Source organism: Mauremys reevesii, linkage group 2 (assembly GCF_016161935.1).
Source record: "Mauremys reevesii isolate NIE-2019 linkage group 2, ASM1616193v1, whole genome shotgun sequence".
NCBI lineage: Eukaryota > Metazoa > Chordata > Testudines > Geoemydidae > Mauremys > Mauremys reevesii.
The window spans coordinates 229,920,917-229,939,254 of NC_052624.1; the positions used below are offsets into that span (position 1 = coordinate 229,920,917).

The following is an 18,338-nucleotide window of genomic DNA, read 5'->3' on the forward strand; positions in this document are numbered from 1 at the left end:
TGTCCTAACTTATACTATTTCGAAATATTTAAATAGCCAAGTCTTCACATAGTCTGACAGGTTAAACAACAGCCCAGTGTAGCCACATGTTTACTATATATTTTGCATGCGTGCATGCGCACGCACACACACACACACGCTCTCTCTCTCTCTCTCTCTCTCAAAAGATCACTAAGTTTGTAAAGACAAGCTCCAAATATGTACGAAATGCCAGAATTAAGGTACCCTGTGTAATCTTAATTGGGCTCTCTTGTGCATTTGCATTATAACACAGGCTTTAATTACATAACTCTTTTACCGTTCCATACCAGGGACAGTTTTAAAACTGGAGTTTTGTTAACCTTAGTATCTAAAAATGAACATGCACAACTAACATGAGTCCCACCGCCACTGAGTCCTTTCAGCACACACTAAACTCAGCTGCTGCCGCCAGAACTGTCCCCTTTGACTGCCTGAGCAGCCCGTAATCCTCAGATGGACAAAGCGCAGGGAAATCTAACCCTGACATTCTCTTGTGAGTGCTACAGTCACATACTCTTTTTATTCCACAGGACCCCAGCATCCTTCATTGCACAGGATCTGTCATGCTCACTTCATGAGAGCTGTGCAATGTTCTCTTTTCTCCTTGTTAGTCAGTATATGCCCCCCCGCCCCAACCACTGCCTTATTTACTGCACGCTATTCAAACCCTGCTCTGAAAACTGGTGTGTTCATTTCCTCATGGCCTTTTCTATGGTGTTCAATGCAATGAGATGAGCTGCTATTAACTCCATTTTACAAATGGGGAGCCAAGCCATCGCTATATAAAGGTGAAAAGTAGCCACTCTTTTTGAGGCCAAGACTCCTAGGGCCTGATTTCTCAGAATACTTATAACGTCGTATGTACAAAGCAGAGCTCCCACTGATTTCAGCTGCAGATCTGAGTGCTCAGCATTTCTGCAGATCAGACCCCAGAGTCTCAAATCAGGGCTCAAAAAAAATGCAGAACACACAATTAGGCCTTGAGTAACTAATGGCACTGAGGTGTTGTACTGCAGTGCATTGTAACACCTAACGCTTAGGCAGCTGACCACTCAGTGCACTTCATAACCCTGAGTTTGGCACTCAAGCTACCTATACAATCCACAGGGAGCCAGTGAGAGAGCCCAAGAATGGGATTCACAAAAGCCACTCCATCAAGTGGGGAGCTGGCTAAGCTAGCCAACAAGCGCTATCAAGCAAATGGGTCCTGAGCCCTGCCCCTCAAAGGGATTTAAGTGCCTAACTCCAGGCTGGAAGGAGGCACCTATGCAGGGACAGCAGAGCCTTCCCAAAAGTGGTGGGGCAAGGGCTCCCTCTGTGGCCATCCCCAGCCCTGCCTCTTCCTCCCCAGGCCCTGCCTCCGGCCAAGCTGGATGAGGAGCGGGGGGGGCAGGGGGAGGGGCGGGGGGTGTGTGAACGTGCACGTGCAGGCCCCAACCCATAACCCCACCGCCCCCAGGGCAGGTGGAGGAGCCTCCCCTCCCCACAGCTGCTCATGCAGCTCTTACCCCTGACCCAGCTCTGGCCAGCTGGCGGGGCTTTGGCGCTACAGCCTGGCCATGGTAAGAGCCACTGGGGGAAATGTGGACCCTCCATCTGCCCTGGGCCAGGGCCCTGGGGGGCGGGGCAGGGACATAGCAGCCTGGGCTACCCATCGCTTTCAGCCTGGCATGGGGAGGTGGGACCTTGGGGGAAGGGTGGGGGCGGGGCAGCAGGCAGGGGCCCTGGCAAAAAGTGGAGGGGCCAGGCCTCAAATATGGGAGGGCTATGGTCCCCTGCCCTGTTCCAGTGCCCCTGCACCTAGCTCTCCTTGAGATTCACAGCCATGAAGCTGCTCCTGGAGTTAGGCACCTAAGCACCATTTCTTGTAAGAAAGGCAGCAGCGCACACCTAACGCCATACAAAGGCAGGGGTGGGGGGGGAGGAGGAGGCATCCTCTGTAATAAGTTTTATCCCAGTGGTTAAGGCACTTCCTGGAGTGTGGACGCCCCAGGTGCGAGTCCTCGTTCAACTTGATGAGGTGAAAAGCTTTGAACAGCCATCTCCCACCTCTCTCGTGTGTGCCTGCGCCAGGGGACTACAGAGTCAGTCTCTCTTTAATTATGCACCTCAGAACAGTTTCAAAAGGAGACACTAAGAGAGCACCCCATCAGAATATCCCACAGCCCATGAGTGAAGGCACATACGTGAGGTGGGAGACCCCCTGTTCAAAGCCCTTTGTGTAATCAGGCACAAAGGAGCACTGAAGAGGAGCGCACTAGCAATTCGCGAACTATTTTAAGGGAGGCCACTGCCCCCTCCAACGCATTGCATGGAGTTAGCTGTGCTCAGAGCAAACCTACTCGATTTGATCCTGCAGGCAAGATAGTGTGGGGGGGGGAGGGAGACATGCCTAGTTTGAGAGGCCTGTTGGGTCTTAGGCATGGGACTCGCCTCCTGGGGCCTGCCTGAGGGAGCCCTACACATGCCCAGTGGCAGAAACTTAGGTCCTAGAGAAAATTTAAACACTTAAGGAATTTTGTCGCCTCCAGAGTTGGGCAGCAGCTGAGCAGGGATTTTGTGACTGTCAGTTGTGCCTAAATCCAACAGTGGGAGAACAAATGGATATAAACTGGACTCTCGGAAGGTTAGACTTGAAATTAGACAAAGGTTTCTAACCATCAGAGGAGTGAAGTTCCGGAACAGCCTTCCAAGGGGAGTAGTGGGAGGGGCAAAAGACATGTCTGGCTTTAAGACTAAGCTTGATAAATTTATGGAGGGGATGGTATGATGGAATAGCCTAATTTTGGCAATTGATCTTTGATTATCAGCAGGTAAGTATGCCCAGTTGTCTGTGATGGGATGTTAGATGAGGTGGGATCTGAGTTACTCCAGAGAATTCTTTCCTGGGTGCTGGCTGGTGAGTCTTGCCCACATGCTCAGGGTTTAGCTGATCGCCATATTTGGGGGGGTCACAAAGGAATTTTCCTCCAGGGCAGATTGGTGGGTTTTCGCCTTCCTCTGGAGCATGGGGCATGGGTCACTTGCTGGAGGATTCTCTGCAGCTTGAGTTCTTCACAATTTGTGCAGGAGGACAGACTAGATGATCATAATGGTCCCTTCTGACCTTAAAGTCTATGAGGTGCCTAAGTTCCTTTGTGAATCTGTCCTTTGGTGGCCACTTCTGAAAACTTTGGCACATGTGACTTCAGTGTTGCCAATTATTGTTCAGTGTCAAGTTTTTGGCTGGAGCCAGTCTAGTGATGACAGAAGCTGCTCCAGCCCTTTAGTGACTTTGAGTCTTCTGCTTGGCTGCCCACCCCACTTAGTCACTTCCTAGGACAGAACAGGAGTGCTCACTCTCCAATGCCCCCACAGCCACCTCTTCTCACAGGAGCAGCGTGGTGCATTAAAGAGCCCAGCAGCTCTGGGCAGCTTCACACCTATGAGCAACAGGGACAGGATGACGCATCTTTGCCTCCCTGCAACACCCAGCCTGGAAAGGGGCAAAAGGGGATGACGAGCCCCTGCAACTGCCTCCCAGCATGGATGGAGGTGAGGGAACCCCACTGCAGCTCACCACCACTCCCAGCCCTGGGAGAGGAGGGTGAAGGACCCCAGGAGAAGCAGACAGGAGGGAGGACAGAGGCTGGGGGCTATGGGCATGAACTCATGGGTTGTGGGTGGCTTGATGGGAGCAGAACACATTACTGGGCAGATGTGCATGGTGCTAGCTCCTGCAGCAGGAGCCAAAAATCACCTTACCCAATAAACTCAGGAGAATGGGCAACGTTAATTGTCATACATACACTGGTGCTGGGCAGGTGAGGGCAAAAATCATATGAAAGATAAAAAACAGGATAATCGTTCTTTTAAAAAAACTCTGAGGGGATCCAACACATCAGTTTTGATCTGTTGGGGGCCAGGGTTCTGACTTTGATCCCTTGAGCTTGGCAATACTAGCATCACCTAGGAATACTGTGGCAGGGAGACACTCCCATTTCCAAGTACACATTCAATTGCCTTAACCATCCTTTCTCTTCCTGTGATCTCCTGGCTCATTCACTTCCCTATGCGCCAGCCCAGCCCCTCTTCCAGCTCTCCCAGAACCTTTTAGTGACGTTTGGCTGCATCTCCGTAAACCTCCTGATCACTCAAGAAGGAAGAAGCTGGACTGGGTGGGGGGCAGAGGACGCTCTGCAACAGTGGAGCCCAGTTCCAGTCCATGTACACTCACACCTCCAGGCAGAGTGTACTCAAGCCTGTGGCAGAAGTAGTATGTGATCATGTAATTAAAGTCTGTGTTGCAGCATACATGCCAGGGTGCTGAATTAAGCTTATACAGACAACTTTAATTCTGTCATTTCCTAATTTTTAAGTGCTTAGCTTTGCAACTGAATAATGTTCTTTAACATGCTGTGTGTATGTGTGAGAAAGAGAAAGAGAGACAGAGGGCATATGCCATCCTAGGTTTTTAAAAAGCAAGCTGAAAATACAGAAATTCCATCACATGGCACCATACTGCTGACCATATGTCTCATCAGGAGGATTGCAACTGCTAAATCCACCGCATAGACTCTGCCACTTGAGTTGTCTTCCCATGTGGCCCAGCACAAGAGGGGGCTAGGATACGTTGCCGGTGCGTTTCACAGCTATTTGCTGATAGCAGAGGAATGATGCGACTCAAGAGTCCTGGGTTCCATTCCTGGCGCTGGAGGGAAATGGTATTTAGTGGGCACAGACTCTTCTGCCCAATCCCCCAAGCTTGACCTTTACTCCTGTCCCAATCCTGTCTCTGCCCCACCCCAGTTCCCTATCCTAGATCCATTCTTCTCGCCTAGCCCCTCCCAGTCTCCACCTCCTGCTTCTCATCCAAGTCCCAGTCTCCTTGCCCAGCAAGTCATAGCCTCACCCTTCTAAACAAACAGTCCCAGTCTTTCCCCATGTCCTGCTCCCATGCTCCTTTCCCAGCCATTCCCTGTCCCAAAACCACTCCCCCAGCTGCTTGGCCCCAGTGTCCTTACCCAGCCATCCCCCATTCACCCTCAGCATGCTTGCCCAGCTATTCCCAGTCCCCACCACACCCCCAGCTCCTTATTCTTAGTTTCCTTGCCCAATCAGCCCCCATTTCCCTCATCTCTCAATCTGTGTATCTCCCCCAGCCTCCAGTCACTGCCCCCCCACACACATCTATGTTCCCCAATTGGCTCAGAATTCCAGACTCTTTGCCCATCCAGTCGCAATTCTTCCCTCAGCCCTGGCTCCTCATCAGGTCTCCCTTCCCCTCCCCCCATCTTTCCCATGCATTCCCAGTCCCTGTCTACTTACCCAGCCAGTTGCAGTCGCTTCTCCAACTCCTACTTCAATCTCAGTTTCTACTTCTACCCAGTGATTGCCAGTCTCCCCTCAATTCCCGCCCCAGCTCCCAATCCTAGTCTCCTTACCCAGACAGCCCACCTTTCTCCTCTACCCTCTACCAGTCCAAGTCTCAGCCTCCTCACAACTCCCAGTCTCAGTTTCCCTCTCTGCCCCGTCCCCATCAGCATCTAGTCTCAGTCTCCCCTCCCAAGCCTCCTTGTCTCAGTCTACTCTCCCTATCCAACCCTCCTGTTCCAACTCTTGTTCCCTCTGCATTTGAGTCAAACAGCTTCTTTCTCCGTGCTGTACGAGTACAACGGAGTGGGGGGGATTGTCACTGAGAGCATAGCAGAGACAGGATCCCTTCTCTCAGTTCCAATGACCAGCCCACCCTGGCCCAGAGGAACCATGAGCAGTCTTGATATGGAAAGTGTGGCTTTGCCTCATAGGCCTGGGCTGAGGGAGCACTTTCAGTCAGTCTGTGGGGATGGTATACTAAGAAGTCCAGTCACATATAACTGTAAGGGGATGGAGCCTGGTCAGTGAGGACAGAGTAATGGTAACAGTGGAGTAATCTTAATGATGGGTAATGCTACCAGACCTCCTTATACTGACTCAATAGGGTAATAGATCAGGGGTTCTCAAGTTACTGAGTAGTCTTGCCAGCATGGTGGTAAGATGTGCCTCTATTTAAGTCCATGTAGAAGAGCTATAGTCACAAAAGGGGTGGGGAAAAGTGGTTTGAGTGAAATAAAAAAGCTCCAAACTTCATCTTGGTTCTCTGACACTATAGTAACGTTCTGATGTCTGAAAAAGATGCTTTAACTTTTTTAATTGATTTCATGTCTGCACATCTAAGTTCCTGTGAGAACCACAAGAAAATAATGCAAGTGAGTCCATTCTACCATTAGTTCTGGTCTAACTAGACATCTGACAAGATAGTTTTTTCTGCCAAGCTTCTAAAATCTGAAGACCCAAAAAGCTTGTACAGTTAAGAAAGTAAACTTTTGGGTGCTTAACAGAGGGCTTTATCAATGAGAAGCCTGAGATTAAACTGTAAATATGAGAGGCTTAATTTAGGCGTTGGTTTCTAATATTTCATGTTTGGGATGAGAGAAGAAGAGGAATATGGTCATAGGGAAGCTTCCTTCTATTTTCCCACATTCTTCATTCTGTTGACGATGTCTCAGGGAAGCCGACATGTACGTGTGTGAATGTAGCTGGACTGTAACTTTGAACAGTTTGTAAATACTTACTAGAATAATTTTAATGTCAGTCAGTAGGAGAAACACATACTGATAATATAGCACCATACCTGACACCGCATTAACCCTCACTGTGTTTAACACTAATTCTTTCTGTCCCTAGTATCTGTTGAAAGTAGGCATGTGCTTTGCAAAACATGCTAAAAAAATTTGTGTTCCTTCAACTTCTCCCTCTTCCCTGTTTCGAAAACTGAAATATTGGTCTACCAACTCTCTGTCTGCTCAATTGTGTTAATATAAGACCACATCATAGAAGACCACATTCCTGCGCCAGACCTGAAAAATCTAACCACTTTGGGTTTTTTACATTTTTCTCTTTGAGCGGTGTCTGCTGGACATTTCTTGTCTCACAAGGTATATACATAATCATTTTATGGGTAGTGCCCTATCAAATTCATGGCCATGAAAAATGCACCACGGATGATAACATTTGATCACTCCCCCGCCCATGTCATGATATCTAGCTACTGTAGGGCAGCTTCATGAGTGGCGCATGAACCCTCCCTTTTGGGGAGACTAGCCCCCTCAGCCCCGTCCCTTCTGCCTGAGGCCCTGCCCCTCCCCACCGCTTCCACCCCCCCTCACCTGCCGGAGCCCTGAGGCCTCCCTACCCACCCAGTGCAGCCGGAGGAGCCCTGGCCCTGAGCTCAGGGTTGCCAGAAGGCCTGCCCCAGCCACGCTGGGTGTTCCGAGTCCTGTGCCAGAACCCCAGGCCACTGGCCGGCCCGAGTACTGGCCTGACCTGCCCCAGGCTGCCGGCCAGCCCGAGCCACCGGCTGGCCAAGCCCCGAGTTCCAGGCCACTGGGCTGAGGTCAGCACCTGCTGGCTTCAGGGGAAAGGAGGAGCGAGGGTGGGGCCAGAGGCTGGGTTAGGGGAGGCTTAACCTCCCATGGCCTATTATACTCACCTCCTGTGGGGAAGGGCAGAGATGGAGGTGCCCTAGCCAGGGGCTACAACCATGTGCCAGGCTCCAGTTGCTAGTTTCGGCCAGGCTGGGAAGGAACAGGACTTTCTCTTCTGCTGCACAGGCTGCTCCTGGGCTGGGTCAGACCCACCTCTGGGAACATCCCCAGGGTGAAGTAAGCTCCTTGGCTGCTGGCTGGGGGCCCAGGTCTGAAGGCAGTGAAGCCATGGAGCTTCCTGCAGCTGGGGGACCAACCCCTAGAGCAGCCCATACCGGGGAAGAGGACGTCCCATCCCTCCCCAGCCCGGTCGGGACTATCAGCTAGCCCCTGGTGCACGGTAGGAATTCCTGGTTGGGGCGCCTCAGCCCTGCCCCTCCCCAGCTCGGGAATTAAAGAGACTTTGGGCTGGCTGGCAGGGGGAACGGACCACGGCACACCCTGACCATGGGGCCCTTGGCGGTTGCCACCCGTACGACCGGCTCTGCCCCCGCCCCCATACCCAGAGACCTCACCTCTGCGCTGCTGCTAGCAGCAGCACTGGCTTTAGAGCTGGGACTCGGCCAGCAGCAGCACAGAAGTAAGGGTGGCAATCCCACATCCTCCCTACAATAGCTTTCCAACCTCCCACCACCCCATATTGCGTCAGGACCCTCACAGTTACAACACATAAAATTTCAGATGTAAACCTCTGAAACCATGACACTGAATATTTTTAAAATCCTATGACCGTGAAATTGTCCAACATGGATCGTGAATTTGGTAGGGCGCTAGTTATGGGTATAAATACAGTAACTCCTCACTTAAAGTCATCCTAGTTAACGTTGTTTCATTGCTGATCAATTAGAGAAGATGCTTGTTTAAAGTTGCTCAATGGTCCCTAATGATGTTATTTGGCAGCCACCTGCTTTGTCCACTGCTTGCAGGAAGAGCAGCCCGTTGGAGTTAGCTGGTGGGGGCTTGGAACCAGGGTGGACCGGCAGCCCCCCTATCAGCTCCTCGCTCCCCTAAGTTCCCTGTGCAGCAGCTACCCAGCACGCTATCGATTGCCAGCAGTTGAGCTGTCCCTCCCCCCACTGCCATGTGCGGCTCCTGCCCTCTGCCTTGGCACTGCTCCCGGGAGCTTCCTGCTTGATGTACAGGGGTGGGAAGAAGGGGGCTAATGTCAAGGTGTCCCCCTCCCCCATCCTACCCCATCTCCATAGAGGGGGGTGGGGGGAGGGAGCTTGCTGGCAGCAGCTGCTGTCTCAGCTTGCTGATCTACTTAAAAAGGCAATGTACTTAGAGTGAGGTCAGTGTAATTAAAGGGGCAATGTGCATCTCTCTCTCACACACACAGCGTGTCTCTGTCTGCCATGCTGTCTCCCCTCCCTTCATTTGTGCTGCCTTGTAGAGTGTGAGGCTACATTAACAAGAATGTGTTAACCCTTGAGGGCTCAGCCAAATGCTAGTTCATCATTTAGCAGCAAGGCATTCCTGGGAAATATCCCACTCTCTCTCCCACCCTCTGACTTCACCACCTCAACCACGCTTCACAATCATCATTGCTGTGTACAGTATTAAATTGTTTGTTTAAAACTTATACTCTGTGTGTTAGGGTGACCAGATCACCCAGGTCAAATATCGGGACATTGGGGAAGGGGGGGGGAACAGGGACAGAGGGGAAAAAAATGGCGGCAGAGAAAAAAAAAATCCCCCTCCCCCGATTCCTCCTCCCTCCGCAAGCGCTGGAGGGAGGCCCGGGAGACGCAGGGGAGTGCGGGGCCGGGGTGAATGTGAGTCTGGCCTGGCCCCGAGCAGGCAGGACTCGGTACCTGAAGGGAGAGTAGGGGGTGGCCTGCAGGGCCAGGCGGCGGTTGTTCTCCCCACCTGGGCAGCAGGACTCGGGAGCAGCCGCTGCTGCAGCTCCCACTGCCGCGGGGGGAGGAAGCGGCCAAGCACGTGGCGCTCAGCGGCTGCGGCTTTGGCGCCCAGGCCAGAACCCCCCGAGCCCGGGCCTGCTGCAGGGACCCAGCAGTGCGCACGCTGCGCCCAGCCCCTGGCCAGTCGTGTCTGGGCTGGCTGCCCGGCTGGTGCAATCCCGCAGCGGAGGCATCGGCAGCCCAGCCCCATTCGTTCTCCTGCGGGACCCAAGCAGGATGGGGGGACTGGGGCCTGCTGCCCCCACTCCGGGGCCGCCCGCTTGGCAAGAGGCGGGGATTTGGGGAGGGAGCCAATGGGGGAAAGAGGGGGCAGAGTCAGGGCGGGGGAGGGCGCGAGCCCTTCTGGTCTCCGGAGCCTTTGCTTGTTTGTCCAGTGTCCCGACCTAACATTGGTTGGGACACGGGACAAGCAAGCAAATATCGGGACAGTCCCGATAAAATCGGGACGTCTGGTCACCCTACTGTGTGTGTGTGTGTGTATATATATATATAATATAGTCTTTTGTCTGGTGAAAAAAATTTCTCTGGAACCTAACCCCCCCATATTTACATTCATTCTTATGGGGAAATTGGATTCGCTAACATCGTTTCACTTAAAGTCGCATTTTTCAGGAACATAACTACAACGTTAAGCGAGGAGTTACTGTATAAGGGATCAAATCCTTAACAAGTGTAAATGGGCATAATTCTGTTGACTTTAATAGCGATTCACTGCTTTACGCCTGCGGTGGGTCTGGCTAACAGACTCTCTTATGCGATACAAACACTGTAATGATAGGTATAATATATGTATCTAGATAGGTATATAGCTAGATTCTTACCTGAGTGTCACTATGATTGCCGATGGCTGGGCACATGCTGTTATAAGGGTAACTATGAACAGAAATATTAGGAATGGGATAAGTGTACTGCAGGTCCGATCACACTTCCCGGAAACAGCATAGCCATTCTCATTCAGGTATGTTTTGACAATAACCACCCTGAGCTGACCGCGCTGTCCCACAGTTGGTGGAGTGATAACTTGGCGGCTTTGGACACAGGCACATTCAGTATAATTTCTTACCTGAGAAAAGCAAAGAGGAGAAACAAAATATTGCAATTAAGATTTTTGCCCCTTCAACCAAGACAATGTGCAATATTTACCACATAGATGTTTTACCTTCCCTAGTGAAAAACTACCACTTAAAAAGGAGTTCCGTGCTTACGAGATTATCCTAATTTTAGGCAGGGCTGGGAATAATGCTCCTATTATTAAGTTTGCTTGACACTTCCCATCAGTGACTCATAACATTGCCAAACTTTAACCCTTTGTACTGAAACTTTCCATGCTGTCTGCTTCAGGCTGGATTTTTGGGCAACTCTCAGCCAAAATGGTTTAGCCGTTTCTGAGAACGGGGCTATGGAAAAATGTGTGTTGCCTACATTAAACATTCCTGTGATCTTTTCTCTGAACAGTTCTAGTGCCCCCAGGTGGTTGAAGACAGGATTTGAAATTTGGCAGGGATGTGGCCTTTGTGTGAGGGGTGTGTCTTCTGGCCACCCTGTCAAAATCTGCCCTCATCTCACCAAGTGATAAGACTTTGAAAAATTGCAGTTTGCAGTTCAAAATCACAGCTGAAAAATCTCCAAAGAGTACATCTTCATTGAGCATGTGCCATCCTTTCACAGCTTCCTTGACCAGATTACACATGTGCCTTCCCCATAGAGTGACTGAGCAGTCTCCAGCCGAGGACTACAGGGGTAACACTGGGCTTTCCCTGTCATGGCTGCTCTGGATACTTCGGGCTGGGGGTAGACACTGGAAATGAAAGCAGGGACTGGGAGCTGGTCAGGGAAATGAAAAAGGATACTGAAAGTGAATGCTGAGCTGGAGGAGGTTGGAGACTGGGATTAGGAACCAGCGGGGGGTGGGAGGGTGGAAACAAATCTGAGGAGCTGAGGAGTACGGGGAGTGTCTGGGAAAAGAGACTTGGACAAGGAGCCAGGGAGGGGAAGATGCAAAGAGACGGGAGGAGGAAGACTGAAGAGGGAGATTAGGACTGGGAGTGAGTACAGGGTGAAGCACAGTGGGGGAGAGGGGAAATAAAACTGTCAAGAACAGGATGAGATGAAAAGGATACTATGTGGCAAGGAGAATGGGCCTTGGACAAGGAGTCAGCATCAGGAAAGTGACAGGTCAGGGACAGATTGGAGGAGATGAAGTAGAAGAGGTCAAGTTTGTGGGGGAATGCGCAGAAGTCTGCCCACTGGAACACATTCCCCTCCAGAGCCTGGATTGTGCAGAGGATGGGGACGCTCCGGCTTGCTTGGCCTTTGTTCCTGGTAGCCAGGCCTGGGCGGGGAGCTGAGGGGCAGGGGCGGCTCTAGGCACCAGCAAAACAAGCTGGTGCCTAGGGCGGCCAAATGTAGGGGGCATCCCCTGCCACCGAGGGGGGGCAGCAGGCTGGGCCGGCGGACCTGCCGCAGTTATGCCTGCGGGAGGTCCACCGGAGCCCCGGGATGACCGGACCTGCCGCAGGCATGACTGCGGAGGGGGCGCTCGTCCCGCGGCTCGGCTGGACCTCCCGCAGGCATGACTGCGGCAGCTCAAGCGGAGCTGCCGGACCCGCGAACCGTCTGCAGCCGCGGGAGGTCCAGCCGAGCCACGCGGGACCAGCGGTCCCTCTGCAGTCATGCCCGCGGGAGGTCCGCTGCTCCCGCGGCTCCGGGGCGCCTCCCGCGCATGACTGCTTGGGGCGGCCAAAACGCTAGAGCCGCCCCTGCTGAGGGGGCAGGCTGTTGCCACCCCCAGCCAGGCTCTCCATGCTGCACAGTGGCCACTATCAGCTGGCATGCGAAGCGACTCCATACCACCCCCTCTGCTCCCCACCCAGGCTGAGCAAACCGAAAATGTACCGGGGGGAGGCACAACAGGAGGAGGAAAGAGTGCCCCCAGCAGGCAAGAATTCTGTCAAGAAGAGTGTGGCAGCCCCAGGCCAGATGTGGGGGAGGGAGGACTGGCCCAGAGTCACATGTGTCCACTCCTATGGCCCCAGCCCTCCAGGAGCTGGCGAGATTGGCTGCTCTGACTCAGGAGGTGGGGCTGGGAGGTTCCTCCCAGAGCCGCTATGTGGGGCAGTCACATGCCCCCCCCCTTACATTGTGCCCTCCTAGTATCAGCAGATACAAGTTGTCTCTGAGTGGCAGAGGTCTTTTTGATGGATCTAAAGTTTTCAGCTCTGCTGATGATCCATGTGGGTGTCACTATGGAAGGATGGAATAACTTTTTTCAAAAACAGAGGGAATTTTACACACACACACACACACACAAAATGTTAAAAGAATATTGTTAAGGTTGCAAAATAAAGTAATCAAAAGTTAGGAAATGCCAGAATTAAGGATGACTGTACCACCTTAATTTGGCCCCCTTGTGTGTATGCATTATGATACAGTCTCTAATTACATGATCGTATACTACTTTTTCCACATAAACTTGATGTCATAATGGACATTTTCTTATTTATTGCAGTTAATAGCTTGTTTAACCCACTTGAAATTCATGGTGAGAGGTAAGCATTCTCAAAGTTCCTCATAATTAAGTGACTTAACAGGTCTATTTTAATAGTATGTGAAAAGCAGAAAAGGTCAGAACTATGAACTGTATTCAGCAAAGCACATAACCATATACTTAAGTCCCACTGAAACCAATGTGACTTAAGAATGTGCCTAAAGTTAACTACACATCTAGTGGCTATTGTGAATCGTGCCTATAGCAGTTGGTTACCAAAAAGTTGTTTCCTCCCTACCTCGCAATATCTTGTAAAAGGAAGCTTTCAATTTTATCTGTACTGGATGCAATGATTATATGGACCTTCAACTTTAGAACTGTTCTGTCAAAACAAAATATCAAATTATCGTCCTGAGACTGACAGTTCTCATGTTTCACTGACTGGGCACAAATGTGTAAGGCAAGAGTGTGACGTGTAATGAATGTGGTTTCCAGATGCTAAAAGCAAGGCAACATTGTTTCATACTATCTCCTATCTTTTGTCTTTATTCCGCTTTAACAGACAATACTTTAATGAAATGTTTGGTCTTACATTCTCTTGTGTGTGTAATACCGAATGAATTCCAAAGCCTTGGTTTTTTGGCAGCCCAAAGCATTCTGTTGACAACAGGGACAGATGCTACTCCTCACCAGTTTTCCTGTGCACTGGCCCAGAAACTAAGTTTCCAGTCACCAAGTTTCCTTTGTATTTTTCAATCTGTGACCAGGCAACCCTCAAAGAAGCATTCAGCTTCTACAACCCAGTGAATGTAGGACATGAGCAGAGGCCCAGGCCAGCTATGCAGACACTCTGTGCTTGTGCTGCAAACCCAGACTCCCTGCTATCCTGCCACAGTGGAGTACAATTCCTACAAGTGCCATGGTCCCATGGTCATTTCCAAATCATCCCTTTGGTTGGAGGTAGTTCACTCGGTGTAAGTTAAGTTGATATAGTTAGTGTTAACTTATGCTCAAAATTGCTGAAGGCTGGGATGATACCATGGACAGCTGCAAAAAGAACAGGAGTACTTGTGGCACCTTAGAGACTAACAAATTTATTTGAGCATAAGCTTTCGTAGGCTACAGCCCACTTCATCGGATGCCTGCAGTGGAAAATACAGTAGGAAGATATATATATACACAGAGAACATGAAACAATGGGTGTTACCATACACACTATAAGGAGAGTGATCCGTTAAGGTGAGCTATTATCAGCAGGAGAGAAAAAGAACTGTTTGTAAGTGGTAATGAAAATGGCCCATTTCCAGCAATTGACAAGAAGATGTGAGGAAGTGTGGGGGGGGGTGCGGGGAATAAGCATGAGGAAATAGTTTTACTTTGTGTAATGGCCCATCCACTCCCAGTCTTTATTCAAGCCTAATTTAATGGTGTCCAATTTGCAAATTAATTCCAATTCAGCAGTCTCTCATTGGAGTCTGTTTTTGAAGTTTTTTTGTTGTAATATTGAGACTTTTAGGTCTGCAATCGAGTGGCCTGGGAGATTGAAGTGTTCTCCAACTGGTTTTTGAATGTTCTAATTCTTGACGTCTGATTTGTGTCCATTATTCTTTTACATAGAGACAGTCCAGTCTGGCCAATGTACAGAGGGGCATTGCTGGCACATGATGGCATATATCACATTGGTATTGGACAGCTGGTGTTCCTACCATCTTGAAACATGGAGAAATTCATGCACGCGGGGCACTTGTGGATAAGATTCTCTGAAGCTAGGAAGAAATGTGCCTTGGAGCTAGTACACTCCCCCTTTCTGTACCTATCCACTTCAGCCCAGATCTGCTGATCTTTAGCCCCACAGTATACTTTTACATCATTTTGGATGGGTTTGTTATACACTCACCCCTGTGCTATGATTTCCACCATTGATGCAGCCGGCCAGACACGGATTGAAGTATGTTATTCCATCTGATCCACAGACAGGCTCGTACTCATGAATTTTGCATCCACAGTTGACATTACAGCTACCTGTCAGATTTCTGTGTGCCATAGTGAGTGTAGGACTGAGGAGAGGAAAAATAGGTTACATTAGAACAGCATGTTAAACAAGTATGTGCAGAGAAACAAACCCTTTAGACTCTCCTGTAGTTGTTTAGTGATTTTTAGTATTAGAAAGGTTGCATGGACACTAGTTATTTATTTGGACGTGAGTAACATAAAAGCATGCTAATCCTGGTTTCTAGGCATCAGTGACTTTAATTGAAAACTGCAATGAAAAAAATCATTACAAAACTGAAAGATCACATCTCCTTCCACTCACCAGTCAGAAACCATCATGATTATTTATATTTTGTACTGCAGTATGCCATAGAATCATAGAACTGGAAGGGACCTCGAGAGGTCATCTAATCCAGTCCCCTGCACTTAAGGTAGGACTAAGTATTATCTAGACCATCCCTGACAGGTGTTTGTCCAACCTGCTCTTAAAAATCCACAATAATGGAGATTCCACAACCTCCCTAGGCAATTTATTCCACTGCTTAACCACTCTGACAATTAGGAAGCTTTTTCCTAATGTCCAACCTAAACCACCCTTGCTGCAATTTAAGCTTTTAAGCTTCTTGTCCTATCCTCAGAGGTTAAGAACAACAATTTTTCTCCCTCCTCCTTGTAACAACCTTTTATGTACTTGAAAACGGTTATGTCCTCTCTCAGTCTTCTCTTCTCCAGACTAAACAAGCTCAATTTTTTCAGTCTTTCCTCATAGATCATGTTTTCTAGACCTTTAATCAATTGTGTTGCTCTTTGGACTTTCTCCAATTTGTCCACATCTTTTCTGAAATGTGCACCCAGAACTGGACACAATACTCCATAGACATTTTAATCTCCCAACCCAGCACATTCCCAAAAAAGCCTCAACTGCCTTAGCTTCCCTAAAAACCTCTCTTAAACAAAGGATTTTGCTGTGTGCCTCGAAAGTCAACAGATTGTTTTGGGGTGAGTGGGAGGGGAGTGGATGCCAGAACTGAGGAACACACAGAGAGAGCATTGGCCTGCTAAACCCAGGGTTGTGAGTTCAATCCTTGAGGGGGCCATTTAGGGATCTGGGGCAAAAATTTGTCTGAGGATTGGCCCTGCTTTGAGTAGGGGGTTGGACTAGATGACCTCCTGAGGTCCCTTCCATCCCTGATAGTCTATTCTATGATTAAGCATTGTGCCAGCAGCAACATCTCTTATCTGCCACAGAAGCCCCAGCCAATCTCGGCTGCAGCAGAATGGCACAGAGAGAGAGAGACAATCTCTGCTAGGCAGGTCCTAGGCCATTTAGATCTTTAAATGTCAGAACCAAAACCTTAAATTTCACCCTGAAGCCAACAGGCAGCCAGCAGATCCCAGAGCACTGGCATCACATGCTCTTGGCAGGAGACTACACTGAACAAGCAAGCTATCCCGCTGTACATCCGTTTCAGTGTCCCACTAGAGTCCATTGTTGCAGCCCATTCTAGAGGTGATCGAGGAGCAGACGGCAATAGCACAGCCCACATCCAAAAGGAAAGGTCACAGCCTCTCAGCCAGATGGAGACAGAAAAAGCAGTCCAAGTCAATGCTGCTGTTGGATTATTTAAATGTAGACCCCACCAAAATGTCAACTGTGGTTACAATTGATGGCCAAATACCTTCAATCAGAGTGGGGGCTGATATAGCCTCCTTCAACTCATCCAGTTGCTCCCCCAACCACCATAATCACCTCAGCCTTATCCAGACTGAGTCTAAGTCATCCATGTCTCATTCTTACCCAGACACTGGGAAAGACACTTGGCCACATTTTGTGTTGGGCAAGATATAGCTATAAAGCTGGGTGTCACCAGCATATTGAAAAAAACTTCAACCCACATCTAGTTATTAATTGTCTTAGGAAGGAAAACCAGAGTAGATCATTGCGGTAGCCTACTAGAACTCTCCAGGTAGAAGTGCAAGGGCCCAACACTATCCTCTGGGAGCTGTCACTGACAAAGGCACAAAGCCACTGAAGAGTGGCCCTGTCCACTCCCAGCACAGACTGCAGTCATGTCAACACTTCATCACTGACTGGAATGAAAGCAGTTGGGAGAGCTAATAATATCAACATGAACACCTGGTCTTCATCAATGCTAAGAGAAGGTCATCAGTCAATGCAACAATGTTATTTTGCATTATGAGGTGCAGCAATTGTGTCAACAACAATTGTGTGTAATGTAAGATGAGGGCATGGTGTGTGATATGAAGAAATTACAAAATGGGACTAGCTTTCAGAGATGAGTACCAGAAATCACTGAATGAAAGGAAAGGTGGAAATAGGGATTATAAACAGTGAGTATAGAGCAGGGGTAGGCAACCTATGGCACGCATGTGAGCTGATTTTCAGTGGCACTCACACTGTCCAGGTCCTGGCCACCAGTCCGGGGGGCTCTGCATTTTAATTTAATTTTAAATGAAACTTCTTAAACATTTTAAAAACCTTACTTACTTTACATACAACAGTAGTTTAGTTATATATTATAGACTTATAGAAAGAGACCTTCTAAAAACGTTAAAATATATTACTGGCACACGGAACTTTAAATTAAAGTGAATAAATGAAGGCTCGGCACACCACTTCTGAAAGGTTGCCGACCCCTGGTATAGAGAAACAAAGTTTTTTAAAAAAGAGTCTTTATCATAAAAAGCCTTTTTCATATCAGTTTAAATTAGACACTTCTTGGAAGAGCTAAGAGGATACAAGGAACAGAAGCTTACCCCGCTCTTCCTTATTAATTAGTACGTATAAGATATAATGATTTAATTTTTTTTCTAGACAGATTTATTTGAAAAGGCTAGGTGGATGGGGGAGCAGCTCCCTGTACAGTGACCCCTCCTTCTCCCCCACCCCGGCAGCTGAGGAGCAATGGGGGCAGGAAGCAGGGGGGAGCAGTCAATGGACAGGGAACTGCTCCCCATCCACCCAGCCCACATGTATCTGGACCTCCCTCATACTCAGACCCCCCAAGCTCAGTAGTTGCCCTGACCTATGACAACATTACAGTGTTTTACCTCTGGGTTACTGCCTGTAACTTTAAAATGATGATGTGAGAGGAGGAACTGCCATGAAGATACAAAAGTCTGAATCTCCCCCATTTATATTAATTGACCTACCTCAACAAATTACAGTGGGTTTTTTCGACTTGATCCCTCAACGTCTGGCTGCATAAAGAAGTTCTCACTTCTCCATTCCCTCACAGACTCACCCTCTATCGCACAGCACCAAGTCACTCTATCTGCTTGACAGGCTTGCTAAGGGAGATGCATAAGGTGCTCATGTCTATACCTTTTTCACCTTCAACCCTCGCTCAGTGTTAACTTGTCTTTCCAATAATGAAACACCAAGGGAGC

General features: G+C 49.2%; 1 protein-coding gene across 15 annotated transcripts in view; it reads right to left on the reverse strand.

The window, feature by feature from the left end:
- Positions 1-18,338, reverse strand: part of SLCO5A1 (solute carrier organic anion transporter family member 5A1) — a 189,163-nt gene that overhangs the window by 15,860 nt on the left and 154,965 nt on the right. For 14 of the 15 annotated variants that reach the window (XM_039522870.1, XM_039522869.1, XM_039522857.1 and 11 more), the window contains 2 exons: positions 14,833-14,992; positions 10,270-10,511 (listed from right to left, as the gene is read on the reverse strand). In XM_039522870.1, coding sequence (XP_039378804.1) covers positions 10,270-10,511; positions 14,833-14,992 — 402 coding nt within the window. Of the gene's footprint in view, positions 1-4,421; positions 4,712-10,269; positions 10,512-14,832; positions 14,993-18,338 lie in introns of those variants that run through there. The other variant, XM_039522871.1, reaches the window with a different exon arrangement.